Here is a 25,399-nt window from a genome sequence, read left to right as displayed (position 1 = left end):
TAGCGAGCTTGGACGGTGACAGCAAACTCCTCAGGTCGTAGGTTTGGTTAGAGTGTCCTTCTCTTAGATGGAAGGCCTTACAAGGCTAAATGATCTCTATCCACCCATGTTTGAAGTTAGAGGCCTCACTAGCCTTCAGGAAACCATCCTAGGAGAAGGACAGTATATAACAGGGCATGAAGTACACTTAAAAAGAATAAACCAGATCTGAAATAAAAACTCAGAATTTGCCATGTTTCAACAGAAAGACATAAAGAAACAAGAATTTAGAATGCAAGAGAACAAGTCTTGCACTTCTGTCAGTTCCCAGCCATTTAATTCTTTTAACTTTAATTGTTTAATTGCATGTAAAATACATTTCATAACCGTAGTGCATGTTACATAAATTCAATGTTATTTGCCTGATTGGAAACCAGCGCAAACATATTAAAGCCATGCATTAGCAGAATTTAATGATTTGAATGAGTTTTACTCATTCCTGTTTTAGTTCATTTCTTTGAGCTTATTTGTATTTTTTCTTACAGTTTCTTAGTTCTCACTTAAACAAAAAATTCTTTACTCTTCTTTACCTTGAGGGTGGTCAAGCACTAGAATTGCTGCCCAGCAAAAGTTGTGAAGCTGTTCAAAACTAAACTGTAAGAGATATTGAGCATCCTGCTGTAGCTGACTCTGCTCTGACCTGTAGGGGTGGCCTTGCCAATTTCCAGATGTCCCTTTGTGGTGCCTTCACAAAACCTCAGAAATTCTGTGAACCTGCGGTATTTGTGGCTTCCAAACTACATCTCTTCCCAAACCTCTCAATTTCATGCCATCTTCCTTTCTTCCTCTTTCAAAGGTTACCCTGACTTGGTACATCATTCCCAATTTCCTTCTCCTTTCTGCCTTCCATTTTTATACCTCCACCTGCTCACCATTTTAAAATCGTCACAGTTGGACAGAAATTGTTACTTCAGGAGCAAGTTTCATCTGCTGACCAGAAATGATGTTGAATAATAGAATTTGTACCAAAGCTTCCACATGTTAGGAATGGCATTGTCCACTATGTGGCTGAAAGCATAACTCTTCATGAGTTATGAACTCTTCGTAAGTTCAAGTGTTCTAATAATTCTTAAAGTTTGTTTAAAGGGGTAAAAAAATAAATAGCAATTTTCCCAGAATGAGCAAAATGACCCCATATTTCATGTTTTCTCCTTATCACATGATTCACCAGGAATCACGAAAGGTTTTAAGTAGTCTGCTTACCCTGTAGGTTGTGCTGTCTCCATTATTTACTGCAGTAACACTTGCTGACACCATGTCTAACAAAATAGTTCCAGAATAAGCACCATAAGAAATCACTGCTTTAACTCTTGAATCAGTTTGTATACTGTGTGGTCTTTTTTTCATAATCATCATTGCATAGGACCACAGACTTCCTGATGACATTTTGTTTGCTGAAACTGCTAAGGGCACACAGAACCAGTGAACTGAAGTCCTGAGCAATGTGCTGTGACTGACATGCAATTCACCATTTAACCAGTGCTGTACATGATATATTGGAGGCGATAAGAACATGACCCTATCCTCAATGCATTTGGGATCAAGTATTAATCTTCAGTTGTAAGTTTTAAAATACTGTATAAAAACACTTCTGTACCAAACTATCCTAAATGCAAGGATTTACTAACTTAAGGAATTTATTTCTAGTTATGAAAAATTAATGAATTATAATCATTAGTATGACTGTTACCTGAGAGCTTCATATGACTATCAGAATATTTAACTTTTACAGTGATCATTTACAAATGTGCAAATTCACACAGTGCATGACATTCTGATGTTCTTCTGGATTTCAGAAATGATTTTGCCCTTTAAGTTCTATCAAGAAACACAAGACACAGAACAACTGTAAAGAAAATCTGATTTATGAAATTTTTAACATGTCATGTTTAACAGAAAATTTCATCCTTTTGGCTACCCAAATTCCCCCCCCCCCTTCCTGCTATGCGTACGGGCTTGAATCTACAAAGGATAATTTACACTAAGGATGGCATTCTATTGTCACTCATATCAATGCTGACCTGTAATAACTGTATTTGGATTGAACTGTCTACCTTTTTTTGAACATCACCCATTGAATAGGGCTTTTGCCAAACAGTTTGATTTCTCAGTATTTTGTGAAATTGTCAGATTTTGGCTATTTGTTAATTAATATGTGTCTTTTAGAATGCCATGAAGGTCAATATATCTAACATAGAATACATATATACACATATGCATACACACATTCTATGAAATTAATCCAGAAAGCCACAAACAATGTGTAAATCTGAGGAAACTCCTGCATAGGCCATTGCTTTTGTTAGATTTTTTTATGTTTTCTTATTTATCCTGATACAAAAACTGGTTTGTACTACTGACCTTGGATACAAGACAGTTCATACATCTTGTCAGGGATCTAAATCAAAACTCGATGGAAAGACTGAGACTGGCTTTAAGGCACCTTGGAAAAACCTTCAAACTTACACAGCATAAGATAAAAGTTTTTGAATAATACATTTTAAAGCTTAGAAAGACCTCTTTTCTCTTCTGTTATTTTCTCCAACCACTAGATCATGTTTCGTGAACAATTAATCACTGTTTCCATCCAACATCACCCTTTCTGCACTGAACATGCTAACAGGCAACAGCAGGAGAAACTTTTTAAAAGTATTTGTAAGTTTAGAAACATGCATATTTTCATAATTTTTGACATTGTTCCCATTCTCCCATGCTTCACTTACTTTTTTTTCATCATATAAACAAAAGTACTCAGGATTTATTTTTTTTTTGCAACAAAGATGAAAACAATGTACCAATTGGTTTTTAAAGCCATCCCATTGTAATTAGGATATAAATCTCCACAAAAACATATGCTACCTATAATAAAGTACTAGAACAAAGCTATTTAGATAGACAGATAGACATAGAAGAATCTGTCTATAACTAATATAGCTAAGACATATCTTATGGAAAGTACTACACATGTCTGCAAGTTACTTTTTTGTTATACTGTAATTGGTTAGTGCATGTCTATTTACAATGCTAAACTTACTCATCAGAAGTAGTTCCAAATGAGTATTTTCCAGCACCAGTAGAAAAGTTCTGTTGTTTCACAGCTCTGACTTTTTTGCCATGACTGGTTTTGGTTTGTTTGGAGAAGGAGGGTTGATTATGACTAAATATGCAACTGTATCCCTTCAGCCACAAGAGCAGTTGTACCTTGTCACATACTAAAGTACCCTTCAGTGAACTTACAACCTTGCTTTGAAATTTCCAGTACAGTAGCCACATATTTAAGCTGTGAGCTTGATCAAATCCTGTTGACTTTACCAAATACTCACATAGATTTTATTTGCAAAGGAGTACCTTTCACCCACACAATAATTTAAAGAATATTTTTGCAGTCTGAAGACTCATTTAAGCAGAATAAAAGGCAACAATAGCACTTACCTGATTGTGTGGAATAGAGGTTATGCAGCTATTTTCCAACTCAAAACCATGCAATAGCCATTTAAAAAAAATAATGCAATGTTCAAAATTTATGAAAATTAGGGGTTTACTCAATGATTTTTAAGAGGCTGCTAGACACAAGTAGTGCAATTTACTACTTGCTTCTGGTCAAAAGAAATGTGCCATATGTAATTATTTATGGAGAGATACTGCATACAGACTAGGAGGTTTAGATCAGTAGATATGTAATAGATTGGCCACTATAAAAATTAATGAAGTCAGTATTGCATTCTGGCCTAAAAGAATGATAAGCCTCTTTTCACTGAGAGAAATCAGTCATGACTATCATATTCTCACCAGCCTGTTGAAAGAACTAAAACAAATCAATATCACACAGAAAGATGGATTGAGCATGAATCAATGTGGCAAGCACATAACCAAACAGACATGGAATTAAACAAGAAAGAAAAATGAAACGAAATGAAACCAAACCAAAAAGCTAAACAAAACCAACAAAGATTGTCGCTTAACCTGTTTTGTCAGAGCTGGTATTGATGGTATTGGTAGTGATGGAAGTGAAGGTAGTCTTTGCGCTGTCCTTGGTAGTAACAGATTTCTGCTTATTTTTCATGGCTTCCAGTGCTTTGAGCTTCTTGGCATGTTTAGTGCCTTTGTAGTGGGCCGCAGCCTGGCTCTACAAAGGAGAACAAAATGAACCATGCAATCAGGCTCATTTCTAAACTGGCATTCTCTGTATTAGTACAAATACAGACTACCTTTCAATAATGGGTACCATTCACATTATCCAAGTAGTGACCAAACAGAAAATCATATTTAGAATGATGCTTGAAAAACAATGGCAAAAATACTCAAGCCACCCCAAATAGATAAATATAGCATTGCTGCATAACAGTATTTTACCAAAATAAAGTTGTTTTAGTCTACCATGCTACCATTAGTTTTTCTGTCAAGACTTCTTTTGCTTTCACATTAAAAAAAATAAAATAAAATAACTCAGGCAACAGGGAAGAAGGCACTCCTCCCATTACCTTTGCACTTTTCCAGTTTCTATTTCAAACTAGAGATTTAGTCAAAGTTTTCCTCAAAGAACAGTTTACTCTTAACAGTGGTATCAGGAACTTCTCAGCAAAGACTGATAGTAAAAATAAACCAAAAGAACCCAAACCAAAACCAAAGCCCAAACAAAAGGAAGCAGAACATAAAATGCTCTCTTGAAAGCCCATCACCAACGACTTAACTGAATGTGAGGCAGAGATGCAATTAGCCGGCTTTCTTAAAAAAAAAATAAAAATAAAAAATAAAAGGATTACTTTTGTTCACCTGCCACAAAAAACATTTGAAATTCAAAGCCAAGAGCATCCTTTCAAAGGAGAAAGCTCACACAAATCCTGTCACAGTCCAAAATGTATTTTGGCTACTTGATATTGTTAAGCTAAAATAGATTCGTATGTATATTGCTATTAAGATTTATGTATTACTTGGAAAGTATCCTTATTATTCTAAGAGTTAATACCAACTTTCCTGAATTTAAGTTATGTCGAAAATGTATTTTAATAATAGTAAAGATTTAACTTTATACAAAACCCACTGGCATTAGTATAAATATTCAGAGTTTATTTCTTATCATTATTTAAAATCTTAAAAGAAAGTCTTCCAGTTAATAAGTTTAACAACCTCAAAAATTCCTTTTTTTTTTTCTGAGCTTCAAGTTTTTGAAAGTAACAGCTTTCTTACTTGAATGAGAAATTAAGATTATAGAAAAATAGTCAAAATCTAGCTATTACAGAACTGCAGAAATGAAAAGCAACTATGCTGGATCAGCCCAAGGACCCCAAAAGGTCAACACTTTGCTTCTGGCATTAAACAGAATAGCAGATACTTAGAACATAAAGGAAAGGTAAATGCTTTCTGGTGTAGAATAATAATAAGAAAAAAACACGTATATAATTTACTGGCTACAAACTCAAAGGATCAAAGGAATAAAATGACAGCTACTTGACTCACTAAGCCACTCGTGAGCAGAAAAAACCTGTATTATCTGGCATCTGTTAGTCATTAGACCTTCATTTAATGTTATTTAATATGCTGAATTTGGGAGTGACAGGAAGTTCTGAGTGTCAAATAAGAGTGCATATTAATGCATCTTGAGATTTATGACTTCCAGCTTTCATGAAAGCCATGATTCCTTCCAGATGCCTGAGATTTGAGAAGCTCAAGGTGATTAGGGAAGAAGCGAGAGAACTTGTCTAAACCAATGTACACATGCATAGATTTTCACACATGCATATGCTCTTGTTTATTGAGATGCATCATTCAGTTTGGTTGAAAAGCCAGTTTCTCTATACCTAAAATAATGTAAATATTGTATTAGGTACCCTTATTGAAAGAACACTGGACAGTGAAGTTATTAACTAGATACAACCTGAACAGAAACAGCACAATTATGCACCTTTCACAGCTCCCAACACATAACATTAGACATACTGTAAGCCAAATAGAAACAATCAAGAGATTTTAATTACTGTTAAACTGAAAGACCAGTGTCAAATTACGATGACGCATTAAAAATGACATTATACAGTACAGCCTCATGTTGCTATTATGTCAAATATTTTTACAGTTTCTAGTAAAATTTAATTATCAGTCAGCTCCAGAATCTGACTGCACCTCTTCTCCGTAACAGTGTAATTCTTCAAGTATAAAAAAGGTAGTCAGAACATCGTCCTTAATACTGAATGTTCATATTAGTTTGATACATAGCTCAACTTTATTCACAAAATGGTTGGTGAAGCACCCCAGGTTTATGCCTCTTGCATCCATACTTCCCTTCCAATTCTTGCAGCTACAACTTCACACACCTCAACTCAAGTAATCTTGGATGTACAAGGCTTATACAATGAGGGTCTATGTAGAAATTGGTGACCTTTTCAATGTTCTGAAATATATGAATGAAATTGCTCCATAGTAGAAAACCCATTGCTCAAATTTACAAGAAAAATGGCTGCTATGCAGAATTGTCCATTACTCACTTTCCACAGAGTGCTGACAGTTTACCCAGCCTATACTTAGAGATGATGTTTAAGCCTTTTTTATTTCAACATTTAAATCTCTCTCCTCTGTGGGGACATGAATCTGTCTGAGCTTGTTTCATTATAACTACAGCTAGCATGTTAATGGTAGTTTCATGTAAGAGCACACAGATTGCTCTTAAGCATTTAAGCAGCTCCAAATAAGCTTGTGCTGAACTTCTACAACTGAATTGGAACCCTAAAAAAAACCCAAAACAACCCCCCAAAATACAACCAAACGTCTGTCATTATCTTCCCTTGTAGGAGGAAATGGAAAAAATGCTCATAAATACCTTTTTCAGCACAGCAGTATAAAGTATGGTATCTCATTGAATCATTTCTTGCAGCCATCAGAGAACTAAAATTACCCTCATTGCTCAAATGGCATTTACTTCTAACTTATAAAACTCATTGCTTAACCAGTATTTACTTGTAGGTTAAGTACATAAATAACAGATTATAAAATGCAGTTATTCCCAACTTTCATTCAGAATTAAGAAATATTGAGAAATAATAAAAGTCGCTAGCCTTATTATTTGGTGCCCACCATGGTGCTTAACTGAGTGAAGAGACTGTATCCCTTCAGAAAGGCGAGAGGGAGTCCAACAGTTGCAAAACACAAGTAGATAATACATACATATATTACCTTACCTTAGCTATGCTAGAAGTTGTGCTCAGATGAGTTCACGGACAGAGGTTACAGGTGAAACCCTACATCTATAGAAACCAATGGGAATCAAAGGAAGGTTCCCCTTTCCATGTTTTGAAGAGGGGTACTGACTTATAATTGCTCATCTTGATGGAAAACAGTCCCCTTTGAGAAACAACTGCTTGATGTAAAATCAGATTAAAGAGATACTGGACAATCCTAAAGAAAAAATTCCTTATTTCTATAGATGTAATCAGCCATCCTACCCCCCTCTAATATTAAATTCTGTTTCTCTTCATGATTATAAAAGAACACATTAGAAGAATACCTTCAGAAAGAGCTTACTTTCTTCTTTCATCATAGTTTCCAAGTTTGCTTCTCAATTCATAGTTTCCAAGTTTGATACAAAGAATTAACCCTAGCACTATGAAGACAAGTCACTGTCAGCTAAATATGTGACCCAGCCCCTGTAGTAGCATGAGGAGTATGTCAGTTATTGCTGGTTCAATATTAGAGTGACTTTAAAAAATATATCTATTCTTGAAAAAGATGTCTAACAAGAAACCAAAAGGTACATTACTTCATATTTGAAGATGAAAACTGAGGATCCTTAACTAAATTTTGAGGTCTCTGATCCTGTAAATTACATGTAAACAAACTTTGGTCTATGGGAATTACTTCAAGGAAATGACAAGATGTCTAAACAGAAAATCACTTTTCAAGGTTATTTGTAATGTAGTCCTGCTTATTTGAGTGGTATAAGTCAAATAAAGCATCTCTTTTGCAAAACGTAATTTCCTTCCACTGATTCCACGTATCTATCTTGAATAATTACGGACTTTTCTAATCCTTATATTTTGTAACCTTCCCAAATTGTTAGAATATAAAAAACGCATTTGTCTATATAATAATTTATTGGGTGTATATATATATCTCTATATGTTACAAACACACATATGCATACCATAAAGATTTCTATATCCCATAATGTCAAAACTCAGCTCAAGTGCAATACTGTACCACAATTACCATAAGGACATGATATTACCAAACAAATTGCAATATATAAAGTATGATGAGAAAGGTGAAATATTTTAAACAATCCAGATAGTATGTGCTTACAACCACATGGAAGTCTTTGCCTGCCTGCCTAAGGTACTTCACCGAATCATATGTCTTGTCACATTTTTAGGCATTGGCCCAACAAAAACACTGCACTTCATTTTTCACATGGAGACAAAGAGTTCTCTTCCTATTCAGAGAGTTGTCAGCTTCACAGCACTGCATCTTCTATCTTTCCCTTATCTCTCCTGATCCACCTCATATTACAGTCTTAGAGATGGTTTTCCTGCCTCATGTATTCCTTCTAGGCAATACCTTCATAGTGAAAGCCAGGTCAAAGAACATTTTTATAAAGTGTTGTGAATATTTTCCACCAAGTCTTCTTCACAAATATTCAGTCCAACTATCCTGCACCATGTCTTTCTCATCTTACAATGCGTTTTGACAGACGTTCATGATGGAGAATGCTCTACTCCATGCTGTCATCTGACCAGTTAGTAGCAAGGCTGCATTCTGTCTGCACCCTTAGAAAGCCACAAATGAGGGGGCTGAAAAGTCCTTTTTTTGTCTATCTGAGATTTCAGTAGATCACATCATGTCTTTCTTTCCTACCAGCTACTGGATACTACCATCACCTCTGCTGTTATTCCCCGTAAAGTAGTAGCAATTTTTGCTAACACATCAGCAAACAATGTCAGGAACCTCCAGACTAAAAAGCTCTAAAACCAGTAAGTTTCCAGGTTCAAACTAACACTGTCAGTGAGCTGAGCACACATGGAAATCTATCATCCACAACTGCGCAAGCCAGAAGGCTTCTATCCTTGATGAAATGAAATTGTTTATGAGATACCTACGCTACACATTGTCTCAACCTCTGAAGTTGGGCTGTCAGTAAGTACTTCAAATACATTTTTACAGATGTTCTAAGCACAGAAGAAAGTGGTAAAAATCAAAAGACATGTTTTATTTTCGGAACAAGCATCATACTTACTTCTAATGATTCCAAAGCCTTGCAAGCCAGTGATGACAGCACTGCTCAGGGAAGGCTGCAGTATGCAGCTGAGACATCTGTAGACTACCAGGCATGTGCTATTTACATAACCTGATCTGATCTTTATGGAACTTCTCCAGTAAGTAAACTGGAGAAGTTCACTGAGAGAAAGTCTAACAGCCTTGAGATGCCCAGCAGTTGGTTCTGCTTAAGGCAGGGCTTTTATTGTGAGCCATGCCAGATGATATGAGGATTATACAGTTGCTTGCACTGAGATGTATTTACTCTGTTTAGTAGGTAACCTTTTATTTGAGGGTATTTTAATTTTTAAAAAATAATTTCTTAGTAGGCCTGTTTTGTTTGCCCAGTGGGTACACACAGGGAATTAAGGACTAACAAGTCCTATTCTTCCTTTCTAGAAAACAGAGAAATTTCATGAACTTCACCAGAGCATCACAGACTCACAATACAAGAGACAAACAAAACTTCGCAGAAGATTAAGTGAAGACATGTAATGCAATTTTTAAAGGTAATGTCAACACAATGACATGCTTCATATTGAATAAGAAGAGAATCCTGATTTCTGTCTGATACATACAAACTCAATCTGCAGTCAATTACAGTACAGATAAATGTTGCCTGTCATCATATCTTCCTTCTGCTATGCTTAACTTTATCTTCTCAAATGTGTCATTTCAATTTTTTGTGCAACTCTATCATCAACACTATTGTGTAATACAGAAACAGAGGTCTAATTACATTATGCACCGAGATGTAACTGTGGTATAAAATACCAAGGATGAGTGTAATATTACTTCTTTCAGATATGCTCTGAGAGAAGGCTTTTGCCCCCAAAACTGTGACTGATCAATTTGCCCCCTTCCCTAGAGCCAAATACACAATAACAGAGCAAATACCAAAAAAGGACCTTTCTGCAGAAATGTCTCCATTATTGTGTCAGAACACATTAAATGTCCCAGCATATCAATTCCCAAGTATTCAATTTTCTCTTTTCATGTAAAGCAAAACTTTCTGTTTCCTCTTCTCCTTCAAAAAACATTTATTCAATACACTCATGAACTCAAGGATCACTGAGACTCGAGGATCAGAGACAATGGGCGCCTTCTGAGCTCACTAGGTCCTTTGCATTCACAAAGCTGCTCCATTCAACTCCCCATGCCTGGGCTTCTTCCAGAGCCATTTATATAATGGTGAGAGACTGTACCTGGCAGGAGTCTGCATCACATTGTGAGAGATTCGCATTCACCCCATTCTTATGGCAAACTCATCCATCCTATAGTAAAATCAATTTCATTTTCATTATGGAAAGAAGTGGCATATTTTGCATTATGGAAAGGAAAAGCTATTTTATCTTGGTCAGATGCACAAAGTCAAAATTTTCTAGTTGATGTTTCTTGTCCCATATTGCAGCATCTTTATGACCACACATCTGGTTTGTGCTGTAGGCTGCCACTAAGTATGGCATTATCTAAAATGATCTAAGCAACTACAAAACTTGCCTAGGTATAACATACTTCACTCTTCATTCTAAGTAGGCATACACAGTGTCAAAATATATATAGCGAAGGCAAGATAGCTCAAGTAAACTCTTCCCATACCTGGCATTTTTCTTTTAAGGACACCAGTACTTTATACTGCACAACAAAAGTTCATTGCATGTTGAAATTCAATAAACAGATTATTTACTTTATCATATATTTTATCATTTTCATTGTTATTCAGTTATATTGTTAATCAGCAATTGGGCAAATCAGTTCTTAACTCATTTTGACAAGGTTATGAATTCTAGTTGCTAGAAATTCTTACATGCTGGCTTCCATGGTAATAATGCCTGCATTTTAGGGAGCTCTTCTGATCATGGGGATGAAACATTCTCTTTTGCAAACTGGTATCAACAAAACTAACATTTAATGCCATCTTTATTGTATTAAATGGCAGCATCATTTATTTTCCCCACGGTATATCTGACTGTAGTCAGGATTCCAAGAAAATATTAAACTTGTTTATTTTTTATCATTTAGATTAGCCAAGTGATTCATCTCAGATTAACCTCAGAGTGAGACAAGTCAATCCGTACACACTGTTATGTGCTACACATGATAAAATAAACCATGTATTAATTCAGTTTAGTAAATATAATATATATGCTTGCAGTTTTGAATTTGGAACCGACATATTTTGGGCTGAGAACTTGAGCAAATTGTATATGCCATTATAATTTTGTACAAATGTACCCCAGCTTCCCTCCAATAGCAATAGATGCACATCTTCTATTCACTGTTTTAATTAACACCTTTTGAATAGTATGGCAACAATGGCTATACTAAAAGTGAAAGCTGGCATACATTTATCTATGAAACAATGAAGAAAATAACCTCAAGAGGGTTGTGATTTTCTTAATAATGAGTTTAATAATGTGAATATAATTCAATGTTCAGGTTATACACAAACAAGGTTTACTTAAAATCAATAGGATGCTGTTGAATTTAAAATAACTGTTTTAAAGACAGTAATTTTCTAGTGTTGAAAAGTTCAGTATTTTCTGCTGTCATCTAAAAAGTAATGACAGTAGTGGATATGTAGCCAATACCTTTTTTTTGAACCTCAGTTTGTCACAGTTCACAACAGCTAATGGCAGTCAAGGGTGTACACATACACTTACCTGCCCAGAGCCTCAGTTCATTTAGAAACTTTACGCTGAGTGAGCATAAAACACTTGACTCCCTCAGGATACAGCTTGTGAACTGAATAGAGAAAGTTGAGTGGGTGGGTTTAGCGTAGTTCATCTGAGTGTTTTCACCTGGTTTCTGCTGCCAAGGAAACCATTTTGGTATGTTTACATTCATTATAGCAATGTCACTGAATTCTGATTTGCAGATTTTTTTGGCTGAACCAAAAGCATCAGAGAGTAGTGGTGAGGCACAAAGACACTATAAGAAATTTTACAGAAAACAGGAGAAGTTCAAAAGGTGAATATTTAAATTCCTATCAGTTCAGTACTATTTGAACTCTGTATTTGAAATTACAAACAAGTTAACACAACTTGCATGTAGAAAACCACAAAAGAGAGTACATGGAGATATTTTCACCATGCTCTTAAGCACAGTCTTAATACTTTTATTAGAATTACTGGTTTTAATACTAAAGTTATTAAAAGTTTTCCAATTTCAAGTCTGTCTTCAGAAAAATGTAGATTCAACTTTCTGATTCTTTTTCACAAATATAGAGTTACACAAACCTTTAATTTTGGATTTTTAATTTAAATTTCAGTAGCTATTTTTGTACAAATCTGTCCTATGTCCTTTATCTCAGCTCCTACCCATAAGTAGAAATTCAAACCCCACAAATAAGTAACATAAATACTCAGATTTCCTGAGCTCTGCTTTATGTGGACTTGACTATAGCTAGATGCTTCCCAGGTCAAATCTTCAGCCTTCTTGTAGAAGGTTGTAAATATATGTAAATATTGTGTGAAGTTTTCTACTGTGAAGAGTTGTCACAGCTATACAAAGATTTACAGTTTAAGTCTGGGACGAAGATGGAAGATTTTACAAGTTCTTTCATTCTCCTCATATTCTAAAAGGAATCCAAGCCTTCCAGGTACAGAAACATCCATAGAGAGGCAGTGTGGTTTTTCTGGAATAAAAGTACTCTCAGCCCACTAGTTCCTGACTCATTTAGACAAATTTTGTATCTCTAAGATCTTGAGTCCTATGCCAGTGATTTGCTTAAAAAGTCCTATAAGGGTAGGACACAGGACTTCTCTCTTTGGGAGGAGATACATGTTACATGAAAATAACAGAGCAAAAAGAAAAGTAAAATGAATTTTAAAACCCCAAACAAACAAAAACAAAGACCAAAAAACAGCCAACAAGCAAAATCCAAACCAAATATGTTTTATATATGGAATTAATAAAAAAATAAATGCCTAAGTGGTCATAAAAGCTAGTGGCATAGCATGGAAGTAAATATGCATTAAAATAATTTTATCTGAACTATTAGTAAGAAAAAAATATTTTGAGAAAAACAAGCAAAATAATCAGAAGAAACAAAGGTTTGTAAAACACAGGAAAACTTGAAGATCAGTCTATAATACAGTTATATTTATTCTTTTACATAATATTGTTCCTTTTGCCTTGCCTTCAGTCACTCTTGGGTGATGCTGTGAACACACTCAGAGCCTCAGTGAAGTCCATGCAGTGCTGTGTATACCTAGAAAGTTTGCCATTACACAAGTTCTATCAGCTACTGAAGGGCCAGAGCCTTAGTATTTTGAATAACCTTTAGATATACATAGTGCCCACAGACCTAATTGCAATGACAGTTATAAAGTCAATTATTTGTTCTTGAAGTAGTACATACATGCGGATAGATTCAGTTGTTCCAAAATCTATGCAGACTGAAAAACGGCGGTTATTTACTAACACAAGTAGATTGTTGTACTATCATCAATCCAGAACAGGCAAAAATAACTTCCAGTAAAAAGCTGACAGATCAGCATCTTTCACTCCTTTAAGTTACCCACTACTCCTGTGTGTAAGCCAGTTAGGGATACAAAACATTACACAAAACTTAATGAGAATGTTCTACACTACTTACTATTTACACTGCAGTTGCTGTATTTTCTCTTCTTCTTATAAACCTTCATTCCCTCTACTTCAAATTACACTGAAATCTGAAAATCCATTTTCTTTCATTGACCAAAACAAAATACTGAAGCTACAAGAAACTGGCTGCAATTCTATAAACCCTGCTGGATAAGAGCAGCCCTGCTGAAATCAACAGCATATTTTATATGATTAAGTGTTATAAGCTAAGAGGTAAAGGCCTCAAGTTGTACCAGGTGAGGTTTAGATTGGATATTTGGAAAAACTTCTTCACAGAGGGGGTGATAAGGTATTGGAAGAGGCTTCCCACAGAAGTGGTGGAACCATTGTCCCTGGAAGCTTTCAAAAACTGTGTAGATGAAGCCCTCTGTGGTATGGTTTAGTGGTGGTCTTGGCAGTCATGGGTAATGGTTGGAACTGATGATCTCCGAGGTATTTTCCAACCTAGTTGATTCTATGATTCTAAGGCAAGTGCTTAAGAGGTGGTCTGTATTTCAGTTTCAGTCACATTGTGTTTTACATTTCTCATCTTTAGTCGAGCACAGGTTTTCTGGTTCAAAACTGATCTTGTGTAACATAAAAAAGATCAAACTAGACAGCTGTAAGAGCCCTTTCTGAGTTTAAAACCTAAGAAATCATTTAGTATCTTATATTTGTCTGGTCAGAGATTATTGAAAAAGTGAAAGTTCCAAATGGTACTGAAATCTAATGCCAAGACTCCAAACTCCTTGGAGGAGGCAAATCCCTTCATATCTATGCAAAATATTTATTAACATATTTATACTTATTTATTGCTCTTTACTCTTCTTATGCTGTTCTTTTTTTTGTTATTCCTCTGATTCCCATCTGTGGTAACTGTAACTCATATGAAATGAAAAGAACCCAGACTTACATCTCAGAATTAAGAATTACAGAGATCTGATAAATGTAAATGAGTACAATTAAGTCAGTAAAACTTAAGAGTTTTCCACCCATGTTCTCCAAATTTTGGAATGCTCCTGAAGTGATTAAGAAGTACTATAGTTTAATAAAGAAGGTTAATTTAACCTTGCAGACATGACCTTAACACCTGAAGAAATGCTGTCTAATTCAGACAACACTTGTGTGAAACAGAAGACTTTTTCTTTTAGTTTGCTTTTTATGAAACTTTATCCATGGACACTTGATGACATCATTAACCAAGAAAAAATCACACCATCAGAACTAATGAGGTATTAAAATAATACCTCATCGGCAAATAATAAGAGTATTCAAGATTCCTCTTCCTTCTAGCCTTTAAAAATAATTAAACGGTTGATATTTCCAAAAGCAAATGTACAGAAATATACAATTCTTAAACAAGAGACTGAAGCTCCTTATAAATTTTGTATTGAGATAAGAGTTCAGAACAAAGCATTCCTATCTAAAGTTCTGAAGAAAACTAAAATGTCAGGGGAGAAACACTGCAAATTCGCACATAAGAGTTTTGGTTAAAAAATTAACTTGGCTGCTCTGGCCCCTACAATGTTACTTCTGGAAAACTGGTTTTTGTAAAAAGTTGTAGAGATTTCTGAATCCTCTCTGAATAAAATGAAAAGAAGAATCTTTATCTTCACCTTCAATGATGAACTGAAATCGTGAATAGCTCTCAGTTCACGCTTATGACCTTTCTGCTGTGATAATTCTCAGCATGCCTCAGTATGCTTTGCATCACCCCAATCTTACATTATGGAGGACATCCAGATGAAAACCTCTAGCTAAATGAATACAGAACTCTCATTAATGAAAACTCCTAGCAGGTTTCTAAGCTGGTACTGTACATTTGAGGTGTATGGACAGTTTGACACTGATTTGAGCACTCTGAGTTTCAAGATGCTTTCTGGAGTTCAACTGTCATTAAGTACAGGTGAAGGAACAGTATGGGACGGCTATGCCTTTTGTGTTTGTATCCTTATGACTTTTAAAACTGAGTCCTAAAAAAAATTCTTTAATATATTATGCTTAATACTACTATTAAATTGCATAAACCAGTAAGTGCTATTTCCCTTGGGTGTGTATTAACAATATACTTTTTGCAGACAAGTGCACAAATATGATTAGCTTTTGCAAATTGCTCCTTATTCTGTTACTGGTAAGTAATTTTTATATTATTGCAGTATAAACAGATGCCATTTTCCACCACATATTCAGCAGTAATGAGCTAATTCAATGTGTTAAAAACAACAAAAGATCTTCAAGAATGAGCTATTTGCTTCAACAGTCCAAGCTCCATTGAAATCTATGTTGAAAACACCCATGATAGGAAGTTAGCAAATTACTCTAGAAGCCGTGTTGCAAAAGAACTTTCTTAGTCATTTATTATAATCCTGAATGGTTCTGCTACCTTCCTAACATTCATATTATTGATCAAATTTTTGCAAATTGATTCAGAAATTATTTTTTGAGCATAACTAATATACTTCATTACTTTTCTTGTAAAGAAACAACATTGTGGCAGGAGCTTTACAACTGTTTTAATATTCCCTCCCATAGATTCATTATAGACCAAAGTCTAGAAACAATGAACCATGCTGTTTTCATTGCCCTTTGGAAACTGCAAGGACCAACTTACTGAGAGAAAAAACAAAACAAATCAAAACAACCCCCCAAACAACCCAACAAGAAAAAACCCAAGCATGTTAAGTTCAGATTGTGTGGGTGAAATCCTGGCACCACTTAAGTCAATAGAAATGCTGACATTTATTTCAACCTGGAAAAGGCTTGAAAGCAAGTGTGAAGCTCCACCTAGACCCAGTGGAAAGAATTTAAAGATGGATGGACAGCCTTTGACTGAGCCAAGAAAACAAAATGTACAGCACCACAGCAACACTTCAGTTGAGAAAAAAAAAAAAAAGAAACAAAGAAAAACCATGCTTATGCTTTCAGCACAGAACCATGTAATATTCAACTTGGAATATATTACTTGTCTACCCTCAGAATAGCATGCTTGGGTAACTCCGCATCATCTTGCTTGGTGATACATACTCATACTCAGGTGCTACTGGTATGTCATCCATCCATACACTCTAAAAAATATCTACAGAACGAAAATTGAGAACATCCAGAACAATTCCATGCAAATAGAAATGACTTGGTTTGTTTCTCTGTTCTTTCTTTACCAGCTTCTACTTAACATTGCTAGAGACAACCACACCATTTGAGTCACCTGCACAGGAATATTTTCCTGTGTGTTTTTTTTTTGTTTGTTTTGGGTTTTTTTTATTTCAGCAAACCTGTTTGTGAAACTTATGCGTGTGTATATAAATATTTATATGGCTATACACATGTATCACAGGCAACCTGCCATCTCCCAAGAAATACTATATTAGATGGAAAGGTTTCCAAAGTTGAGTACATTTGGTGTATATATATATATATCCAGCAGACATCCAGCTATAAAGCTAACAAAGACTCTCACATTTTGTGAGAGAGATATAATCCATTGTCCTGAGTTTTTTACTGTGTACCAAATAATCTGTGCAGCAGTTTATGGGCAGATATAAAGCCACAGCATATATCAGAAAGACTACATAATGCTATCTAAAGAATAAAACTTCAGAAGGCAGCAGATAACCCTTAGAACTCCCAATCTCAACTGAATCTCTGGGACTATCTTTCCATTTTAGAATAATTTCCTATTTTTGATGCTGGGGCCAAATTATACGTGAGTCCATCCATAATAAAAATACACCCAAAATGTAATCAAAATTACATAGAATAATTCAATATATCTCCCAAATACAGTGCTTTATGCTATGAATAATTTTAAGAATGACATTTATTCCAATATGAATGAATCTCAGACAGACCAAAAAATCAAGGACCCTACCTAAAAAGAACATTAAGGGTGCATGACCTAACAATGGATACGGAAGGGTAACAGCAAACTACAAATGTCGTGGTTGAATAAGAAAGTACTTGCAGGTGTAGGTTGCTGTGACCTATCACGTTATGATAAATACTGCCAGTGGGTCATGTAAGTCTAACCGAGACAAATTACCTTTCCTGAGACAGTTAATTTTCCCTGCGCATCTTCCCGGCTTTCAGAGTTCAGGGTGGCCCTAATGGCTGTAACCATGTCACCCCTCTGCCTGTGAGCGCCATTCTCCCCGGAGCCGCATGAGGCCTCCATTCCCAGCTCTGGCTGAAGTGCTCCAGTGTGTTCCACCTAACCTGCCAGCCAAATCTGCAGAATTTATCACCACTTAATGATGCACACATTTACTGAGTAATAAGCATTTTGAAATGTACAACACTGTGACTACCCCAAAGAAGACGTGAGAGTACAATCTCGGGTAACATCCAGAGCCCTACTGATGACAATTGAACTGCAAGTCTCACTTTGCAAATGAGATCACAAAGGCCATCATGACAGATGCATGAATGTCATATGCAGTGTGTAACATCTAACAGCTTGCAAGACTTTTGCAAAGCCATTTACAGAGAAATATGACAACTAGGCCAGGCTCAGGATAACTGGCTTTAGCATCCAGAGTCCTACCAAGTTTGGATATGATTTAACTTCTACTCCTAGAATCATAGAATAGTTAGGGTTGAAAAGGAACTTAAGTTCATCAAGTTCCAACCCCCCTGCCATGGGCAGGGACACCTCGCTCTAAACCATATCACCCAAGTCCTCATCCAACCTGGCCTTGAACACCACCAGGTATGCAGCATTCACAGCCTCCCTGGGCAACCCATTCCAGTGCCTCACCACCCTAACAGGAAAGAATTTCCTCCTTGTATCCAATCTAAACTTCCCCTGTTTAAGTTTTAATCCGTTACCCTTTGTCCTATCATTACAGTCCCTAATGAAGGGTTCCTCCCTGGCATCCTTATGGGTTCCCCTCAGATACTGAAAGGTTTCTATGAGGTCTCCACGCAGCCTTCTCTTCTCCAGGCTGAACAGCCCCAACTTTCTCAACCTATCTTCCTATGGGAGGTGCTCCAGTTCCCTGAGCATCCTCGTGGCCCTTCTCTGGACTTGTTCCAACAGTTCCATGTCCTTTTTATGTTGAGGACACCAGAACTGCACACAATACTCCAAGTGAGGTCTCATGAAAGCAGAGTAAAGGGGCAGGATCACCTCCTTCGACCTGCTGGTCACACTCCTTTTGATGCAGCCCAGGATACGGTTGGCTTTCTGGACTGTGAGCGCAGACTGCTGGCTCATGTTCATTTTCTCATCGACCAGCACCCCAAAGTCCTTCTCTGCAGGGCTGCTCTCAATCTCTTCTCTGCCCAGCCTGTAGCTGTGCCTGGGATTGCTCCGACCCAGGTGTAGGACCTTGCACTTGGCATGGTTAAACTTCATGAGGTTGGCATCAGCCCACCTCACAAGCGTGTCAAGGTCCCTCTGGATGGCATTCCTTCCCTCCAGCGTATCAACCGAACCACACAGCTTGGTGTCATCGGCAAACTTGCTGAGAGTGCACTCAATCCCACTGTCCATGTCAGCGACAAAGATGTTAAACAAGACCGGACCCAACACCAATCCCTGAGGGACACCACTCCACTGGTCTTCAGTGGACATTGAGCCATTGACCACAACTCTTTGTGTGCGGCCATCCAGCCAGTTCTTTATCCACCGAGTGGTCCCTCCATCAAGTTGATGTCTCCCCAGTTTAGAAACCAGGATGTCGTGCGGGACAGTGTTGAACCCTTTGCACAAATCCAGGTAGATGACATCAATGGCTCTACCGCTGTCCGTCAGTTCTGTAGACCCATCATAGAAGGTCACCAAATTGGTCAGGCAGAATTTCCCCTTAGTGAACCAAGCACCTTGTTGTTTTTCATGTGCCTTAGCGTGCCTTCCAGGAGAATCTGCTCCAAGATTTTGCCAGGCACAGAGGTGAGACTGACTGGTCTGTAATTCTTCTCTTTTAAGAGGGTTGAGGCTATAATCTTTGATTCACTGCTTCTTCAATTTCACCTTGCAGATACAGTTTCACCCTCAATGTCTTTGCTCTCCAGTCTCCTAAAACATACCTCTTACTGTATTCCAAATACAAAACAGATATTACTTCCAGCTGAGAGTTTTAAGACGTATTAGCACCTTCGGGCTTACACATGGTCAATCTAACAGGTTTCTGCAGGCAGAAAACTGGCCAGGAATTTAAGTGGGAGCTTTCAGGCTAAGCCAAAATGTATGCTAGTCCAAATGTGGTAGGAGCAGAAGCAGTTGTCTGCTAAAGATGGATTAAACCTGTAGCTGAACCATTCATTCAGTCATGTGCAAACATGCCTTTCAGTAAGCCTATGACTTCTACAGGTTCAGGAATACAGGTCTGAGACACCCTGATGTTTTGTAGGAGATAGCCCCTAACTTCTTTACCTGATCAGATAGGTCACATCATAGGCCATGTGTCTTTTAACCACATAACATACTACCACAGGAGCCAGAAACAGAATTTATTGTCTGCGTAAATCTTTGTTTCACATGGCTGTAGAGTCCCTTCTTATTCTCTCCATTTACAGAACTCCCATCCCTCAAAAAGGGTGGAGTCCACTACTGTTCATTAAACAGACAGACATTAAGGATGGCCTCGTCACAAAGATTTGTATGTGGTTATCTACAGTGCAAGAATTTCAGAAAACCACTCAAGATTTGATACTAATGATAAGGTCATCACCCTGTTGATTTATCTTTTGTGGTGCTGAGAAAAGAGAATTATGAAAGTTATGCCTCTCCCCAGCCAAAGGGCCTCAAGGGCCAACCCATCACTTAAGTTTGAAAATGCACTTTTGCACATACAAGAACAGCTTGCAGTGAAATAATAAAGGCCCCCATTTTGTCCTAAATGCAATTTTCCTTGTTTCTACAAATAGCGTACTGAAACGCAATGAGCCTCTACTAGCCCCCCCAAGCGAGCAAAGTCCTGTCTTCTTAGGTACAGTTCAAACCAATCAGCTTGTTACGAATATAAATACCCAATTAAAAATGCATATTCAGTATTGGTGGGACCTCTTTTTATAGAAAAAGAAAAGGAGTCATGTCTGCAAAATGACAGATTCTTCTAACAGCAGCAACAAATGTTTCAAGGCTTGAATAAAATTCACAGTCCAATTATTGTAAGTGGCTATACCTCTTCACTGGGAATTAATCTCTTACTACTCTGATACCTGTTTCATGTCAGGATCAGCTGTAATAAGCCACGAAGCTGGTTTCATGAAGATGATGGTGGTGGTGGACGGTAGCACATTGATGGGAAAAGTAGACAAATGTCTTCAGCCTTTGTTTTCCCATTCAGGGAATATGGAAATCAACATCTTTTGGATAAAGTAGATTTTCTGAGTGGGACAACATGTAATCTCTGTCAATTTAAAAAATCCAGGTTTAAAGCAGCTATTCTAAAGGTGCTTATGTCAATATTCCATTCTGCAAATACCACAAAAACACTAATCAATAGGCTTCAGATATCTTCACTTTTATGTAGGTAATCAGTCGGGGGGGAAATAATAAAAAATTATTAAGGCTGACTATAGAGAAGATCTGAATCCTAAATAACCTCAGCTGGCGAACGCCTGGATGACAAAACTCCTCCCAGCTGTAAAACAAGACTTGCACAAGCCAAATGTATTCCATGATTCTGTCTTCAAGACAGAATCTCTGGACTTAGACACATTCTCTTTGGGATGTTTCCTTTGCTTTCAAAGAGCATCTTTATGATCATTCAGCATTAATAGCTCCTTGATGGCTCTAATTTTTCTTCACTGTTTACTCTGCCACCTGAAATTTTCCACTTCTCAATTCATCTCTTTTCTGTCATGATAACCCAAATTTAATTATGAACTATGACAGACTCAGAGGCTCCTTTCTTTCCACATATTGATCTCCTACTCTGCATCATCACACCTGTTATTCAGTATTGTTTATTTGTCTCTTTTACATAGCTCCTTCTTCCTCTTGCATGCTTTAGAAAAACACACCTACTTGAGCCATTTATTCCATAAATTACGAACTCAGAAAATACATTTATTCTTATTTACCCTCAGACATTTTTTACAGGCTTGACTTCAAATGTCCTGACATGTTACCTAATAAGTTGAATCATGTCTACTGGTTGTCAAACCTTCCCTCTTTCAAGAAAGCTTAAATAAGGGTTTCAGAAAGTATTCTTCCATTAATTCATTCACTGATCCCCTGCTGCTCTCCCTACCATATATTCTTGTTTCTTTTCTGATTTGTTAGAAAATAAGCTAAAATATTAGAAAATAAAGCACTGTATACTTCACAGATATTTAGCTGTAGGCTCCTTGTATAAATGAGGCATAATATTCTCCAGCTTCTAAGTAAATTGCCCATTAAATAGTATCTCTACTATTTTTAAGATCATTATTGCAGAATAATTCAGACCATACCGGTAACATGCTTCCTGAGAAAAGATTTCCAGTGTATTTCATGATCAATGGTTGTTTATCTGTATCAATAGACACTCAGCAAGTCACATGACAGAAATGCTGAGATTATTTTCTCTTGGGACCTTGCTGTTGGTTGTGATTTGAAGTAGCATGGACTAATGTCTACAACAGAGATCACAGCTACAACTGAATTAATCCTCAAAATGGTTAGATGACACAAAAAACCAGTTAGTAAGAGTCATCAGAGCAAAGGCTTATTTTTCGTTAGTGTTAATTTTCTTAAAAGATCAAATTGATCTTGATTAATTTCACTCACTTTCTACAGGATCTGGAGAGAGAATAAACAAATTTAAAACTTGATTCTATAGCTTAGGCAAGATCCTTTTCAACAAAGGATTTTGCTTTTGATCATTAGGCTACCAGTGCTGGCAATTCAAAGGCTGTGTAGAATCTGTAAAATTCATACAAAATTCAGCTTCCTACCATCAGAAATTATACTTGTTTTCAACCTCTAAAGAGCAAACATGGTGACAAACACCAATGAAAACTCTGTATTTGTTCTCTCATGACGTGAGTCCAAGAAATCATCTTTCTCATCTTGTTAGCCTTGACAATGTTGTAACAAACTTCCGTCAACTGTGAAGGGCACATTTTCCACTCAACACAAATTCCTCTTCAATTCCTTCTATTAGTGCAGACAATGCAAAATAATATATTAGATTCTTCTTGGAAGCAGCAGAGAACTTGTGCCCTGAGTTGAAATGTGCTTTAACTACTTAATCCTTTTGGCAAATGTAATCAGCCCTACAAGAAAGAAATGACTGAGTGGTGAGCACTAATCCAACTCTTATCTCTTTGAAGGAAGTTTCAATCTTACAGCCTTTTCAATCACTAATGAGACACAAACATGTAAACTAATTTTAGAAGCAAAAATCCTTTGCCAGTAGGTATTATATAGAATAAAATACAGCTAAATGCAGTAAAAACCTTCATTTGTTCAGTGTGCAAGGTGTTATTACCACATACTCCATGTTTCATGGCACCTTCTGAAACTGTTACTCACTGCTGATTCTCAGAAAGTGTTTAAGTTATAAACTGATTTTATTGTAATCATTTATCACTACCTACGATTCTGGTATGAAAATCATGTTAGAGAATAAACTGACAAGCAACAACAGGTACCTTTTAGTAGGCTATTGGCTAGTATTTGACTAGTATAGTATTACTGAACAGAGATTTGACGGTTTTTCACTAACAAAGGAAAATTTTCTGTTATGGCATTAAAATAAGTGGAAAGAGTCTAGGAAGATAATGCAGATCGATCTACCCTGTAAAATAAAAACTATGCAATATACTCACACTAATTCTAAACCATAAACAGGTTAACACTTTGGAGTTAACACTTAATTGCTAAACCATAAACAAGTTAACACTTCTAGAGAAGTGATGAAATCCTGTATTTGGCAAACAAGGTATTCAAGCAGGTAGAACATAAAGAGTGAGTCTGTTTGAGTGATTATTTGATTTGCAAATTGGTGCCTTTATCATCAATTTAAAAAGAAACAAAACAAAGCATCTGAGCAAACATCCCATAGTTTTAAAATTACTGTATATATCACTGGCCCATTAAATTATGACATTTGGACATGTTTTGTATTGCTATGTAGACTGAGGTGAGTGATAATAATGTTCAAGTGTCTGCATCTAATGAAAACATAACACTTTCTATTTGGAGGCATGGCTCACTGCAAAAAAGCAATATATCACTGTCCTGAAAATGGCCAGCAGGAATAGGAAAATGAGCTGCTGCTAATTAAACCTTTTACGTAAAAACATGATTGCTAATCAAATTTTTATTACCCCATACTCTCACATTCTACTTTCTTCTTCATTTACACTTCATCCGTTAGACTTTGAAGGTTTACAGTCGTCTTGTATGCTGTGATTTTTTGATATTGTGAAAGTATAAACTTGTGACAATGATAATTTAAAAAGATGCCTAAAAGACAAGTGACTGTGGTAGGAAAAAGAACAGTACAATTAAAATACATTTGGTTACTCAGCTAATGAAAAGTCATATTTAAGATATTAGGAAAATATAAAGGGTTTAGTGAAGCTGAAATTTCATCATCCTTGTGATAACTGAAAAATTTTTTATTACAAGGAACGAAGGATGCTTGGCTTTAAATACAAAGAACACCCTCATCTCATTTTCAGAAGTGTGCTATTTAGTTATGATCAAATTATACACCGTATTTCCTGTAAAGAAAGATACCTTTGATTTTTAATAATTTCATTGCTGTGAATTTTGCTGTGCAGCCATTTCATATAAATTGAATACTAAAGATAAATATTACCCTAGCCAAGTATCTGATTAAATGCCAGCAAAATAGATTTTGCAAAAATTTTAGGCTAGCATATGCTAAATTTCTCCTAGTGAAGTACCAGATAACCATTTAATTTTTATTTATATAGAAGTAATTATTGAAATATTTGTAAAATGAAGTGAAAAAAATCACAACATAAAATGTTATTTGAAATAGAAAAGCATTCTTCTTCTAATCAGGACAGAACAACTGATATTATTTTTTCAAAGAAATAATAAAGCAAGTAGAGACAATTGCAACAAGACTAAATGTAAATTAAAATACTTCAGACAAAAAGCTTGAAGGCAACTGATTCTCCCATTGAGGGGTGATTTTCACTTGTCTCCAGGTGTAACATTATGTGCACTGATGGGCTGATCAACAGAAGAGAACTTCTACCCAGCTGTAATCAGGAGTGATTGATGGTTGGGACAAAAAAGTTGATTATCATGACAAGTCTACTGATGCAGAGAAAATAGTCTATGCTGGGAAAGGATAAAACCTGTTCAGAAACTACCTTCTAAAACCTCTGTTCTAATGAATAAAATGAAACATTTATGCCCTTCCAAAAAGAGCTAACATAAATGAATTCAGTAGATATACTGTGCACCTGTATCTATAGCTATTCCACCGTGACACAATGAGACCTATATTAACCCCAAACAGAATAAACCCTTGTATTTTTAAAATCATAGTTTGAGATCAATGCATCAAACACTATGTGTATATGAAAGAACATGCAAGGTCTGCCAGTAGAGTACTGC

General features: G+C 36.2%; 1 protein-coding gene across 4 annotated transcripts in view; it reads right to left on the bottom strand.

Annotated features, from left to right (window-relative positions):
* ZNF385D (zinc finger protein 385D) overlaps positions 1-25,399 on the bottom strand; it is a 422,518-nt gene that overhangs the window by 56,466 nt on the left and 340,653 nt on the right. For all 4 annotated transcript variants that reach the window (XM_061362716.1, XM_061362717.1, XM_061362719.1 and 1 more), the window contains one exon: positions 4,003-4,165. In XM_061362716.1, the coding sequence (XP_061218700.1) occupies positions 4,003-4,165 (163 nt within the window). The remainder of the gene's footprint in view (positions 1-4,002; positions 4,166-25,399) is intronic.

The sequence above is a fragment of the Neopsephotus bourkii genome, unplaced genomic scaffold, assembly GCF_033783945.1.
Source record: "Neopsephotus bourkii isolate Nb327-2 ecotype Australia unplaced genomic scaffold, CSIRO-AGI_Nbou_v1 NB_1132, whole genome shotgun sequence".
Taxonomy (NCBI): Eukaryota; Metazoa; Chordata; class Aves; order Psittaciformes; family Psittacidae; genus Neopsephotus; species Neopsephotus bourkii.
This window is presented reverse-complemented; position numbering and strand designations above follow the sequence as displayed.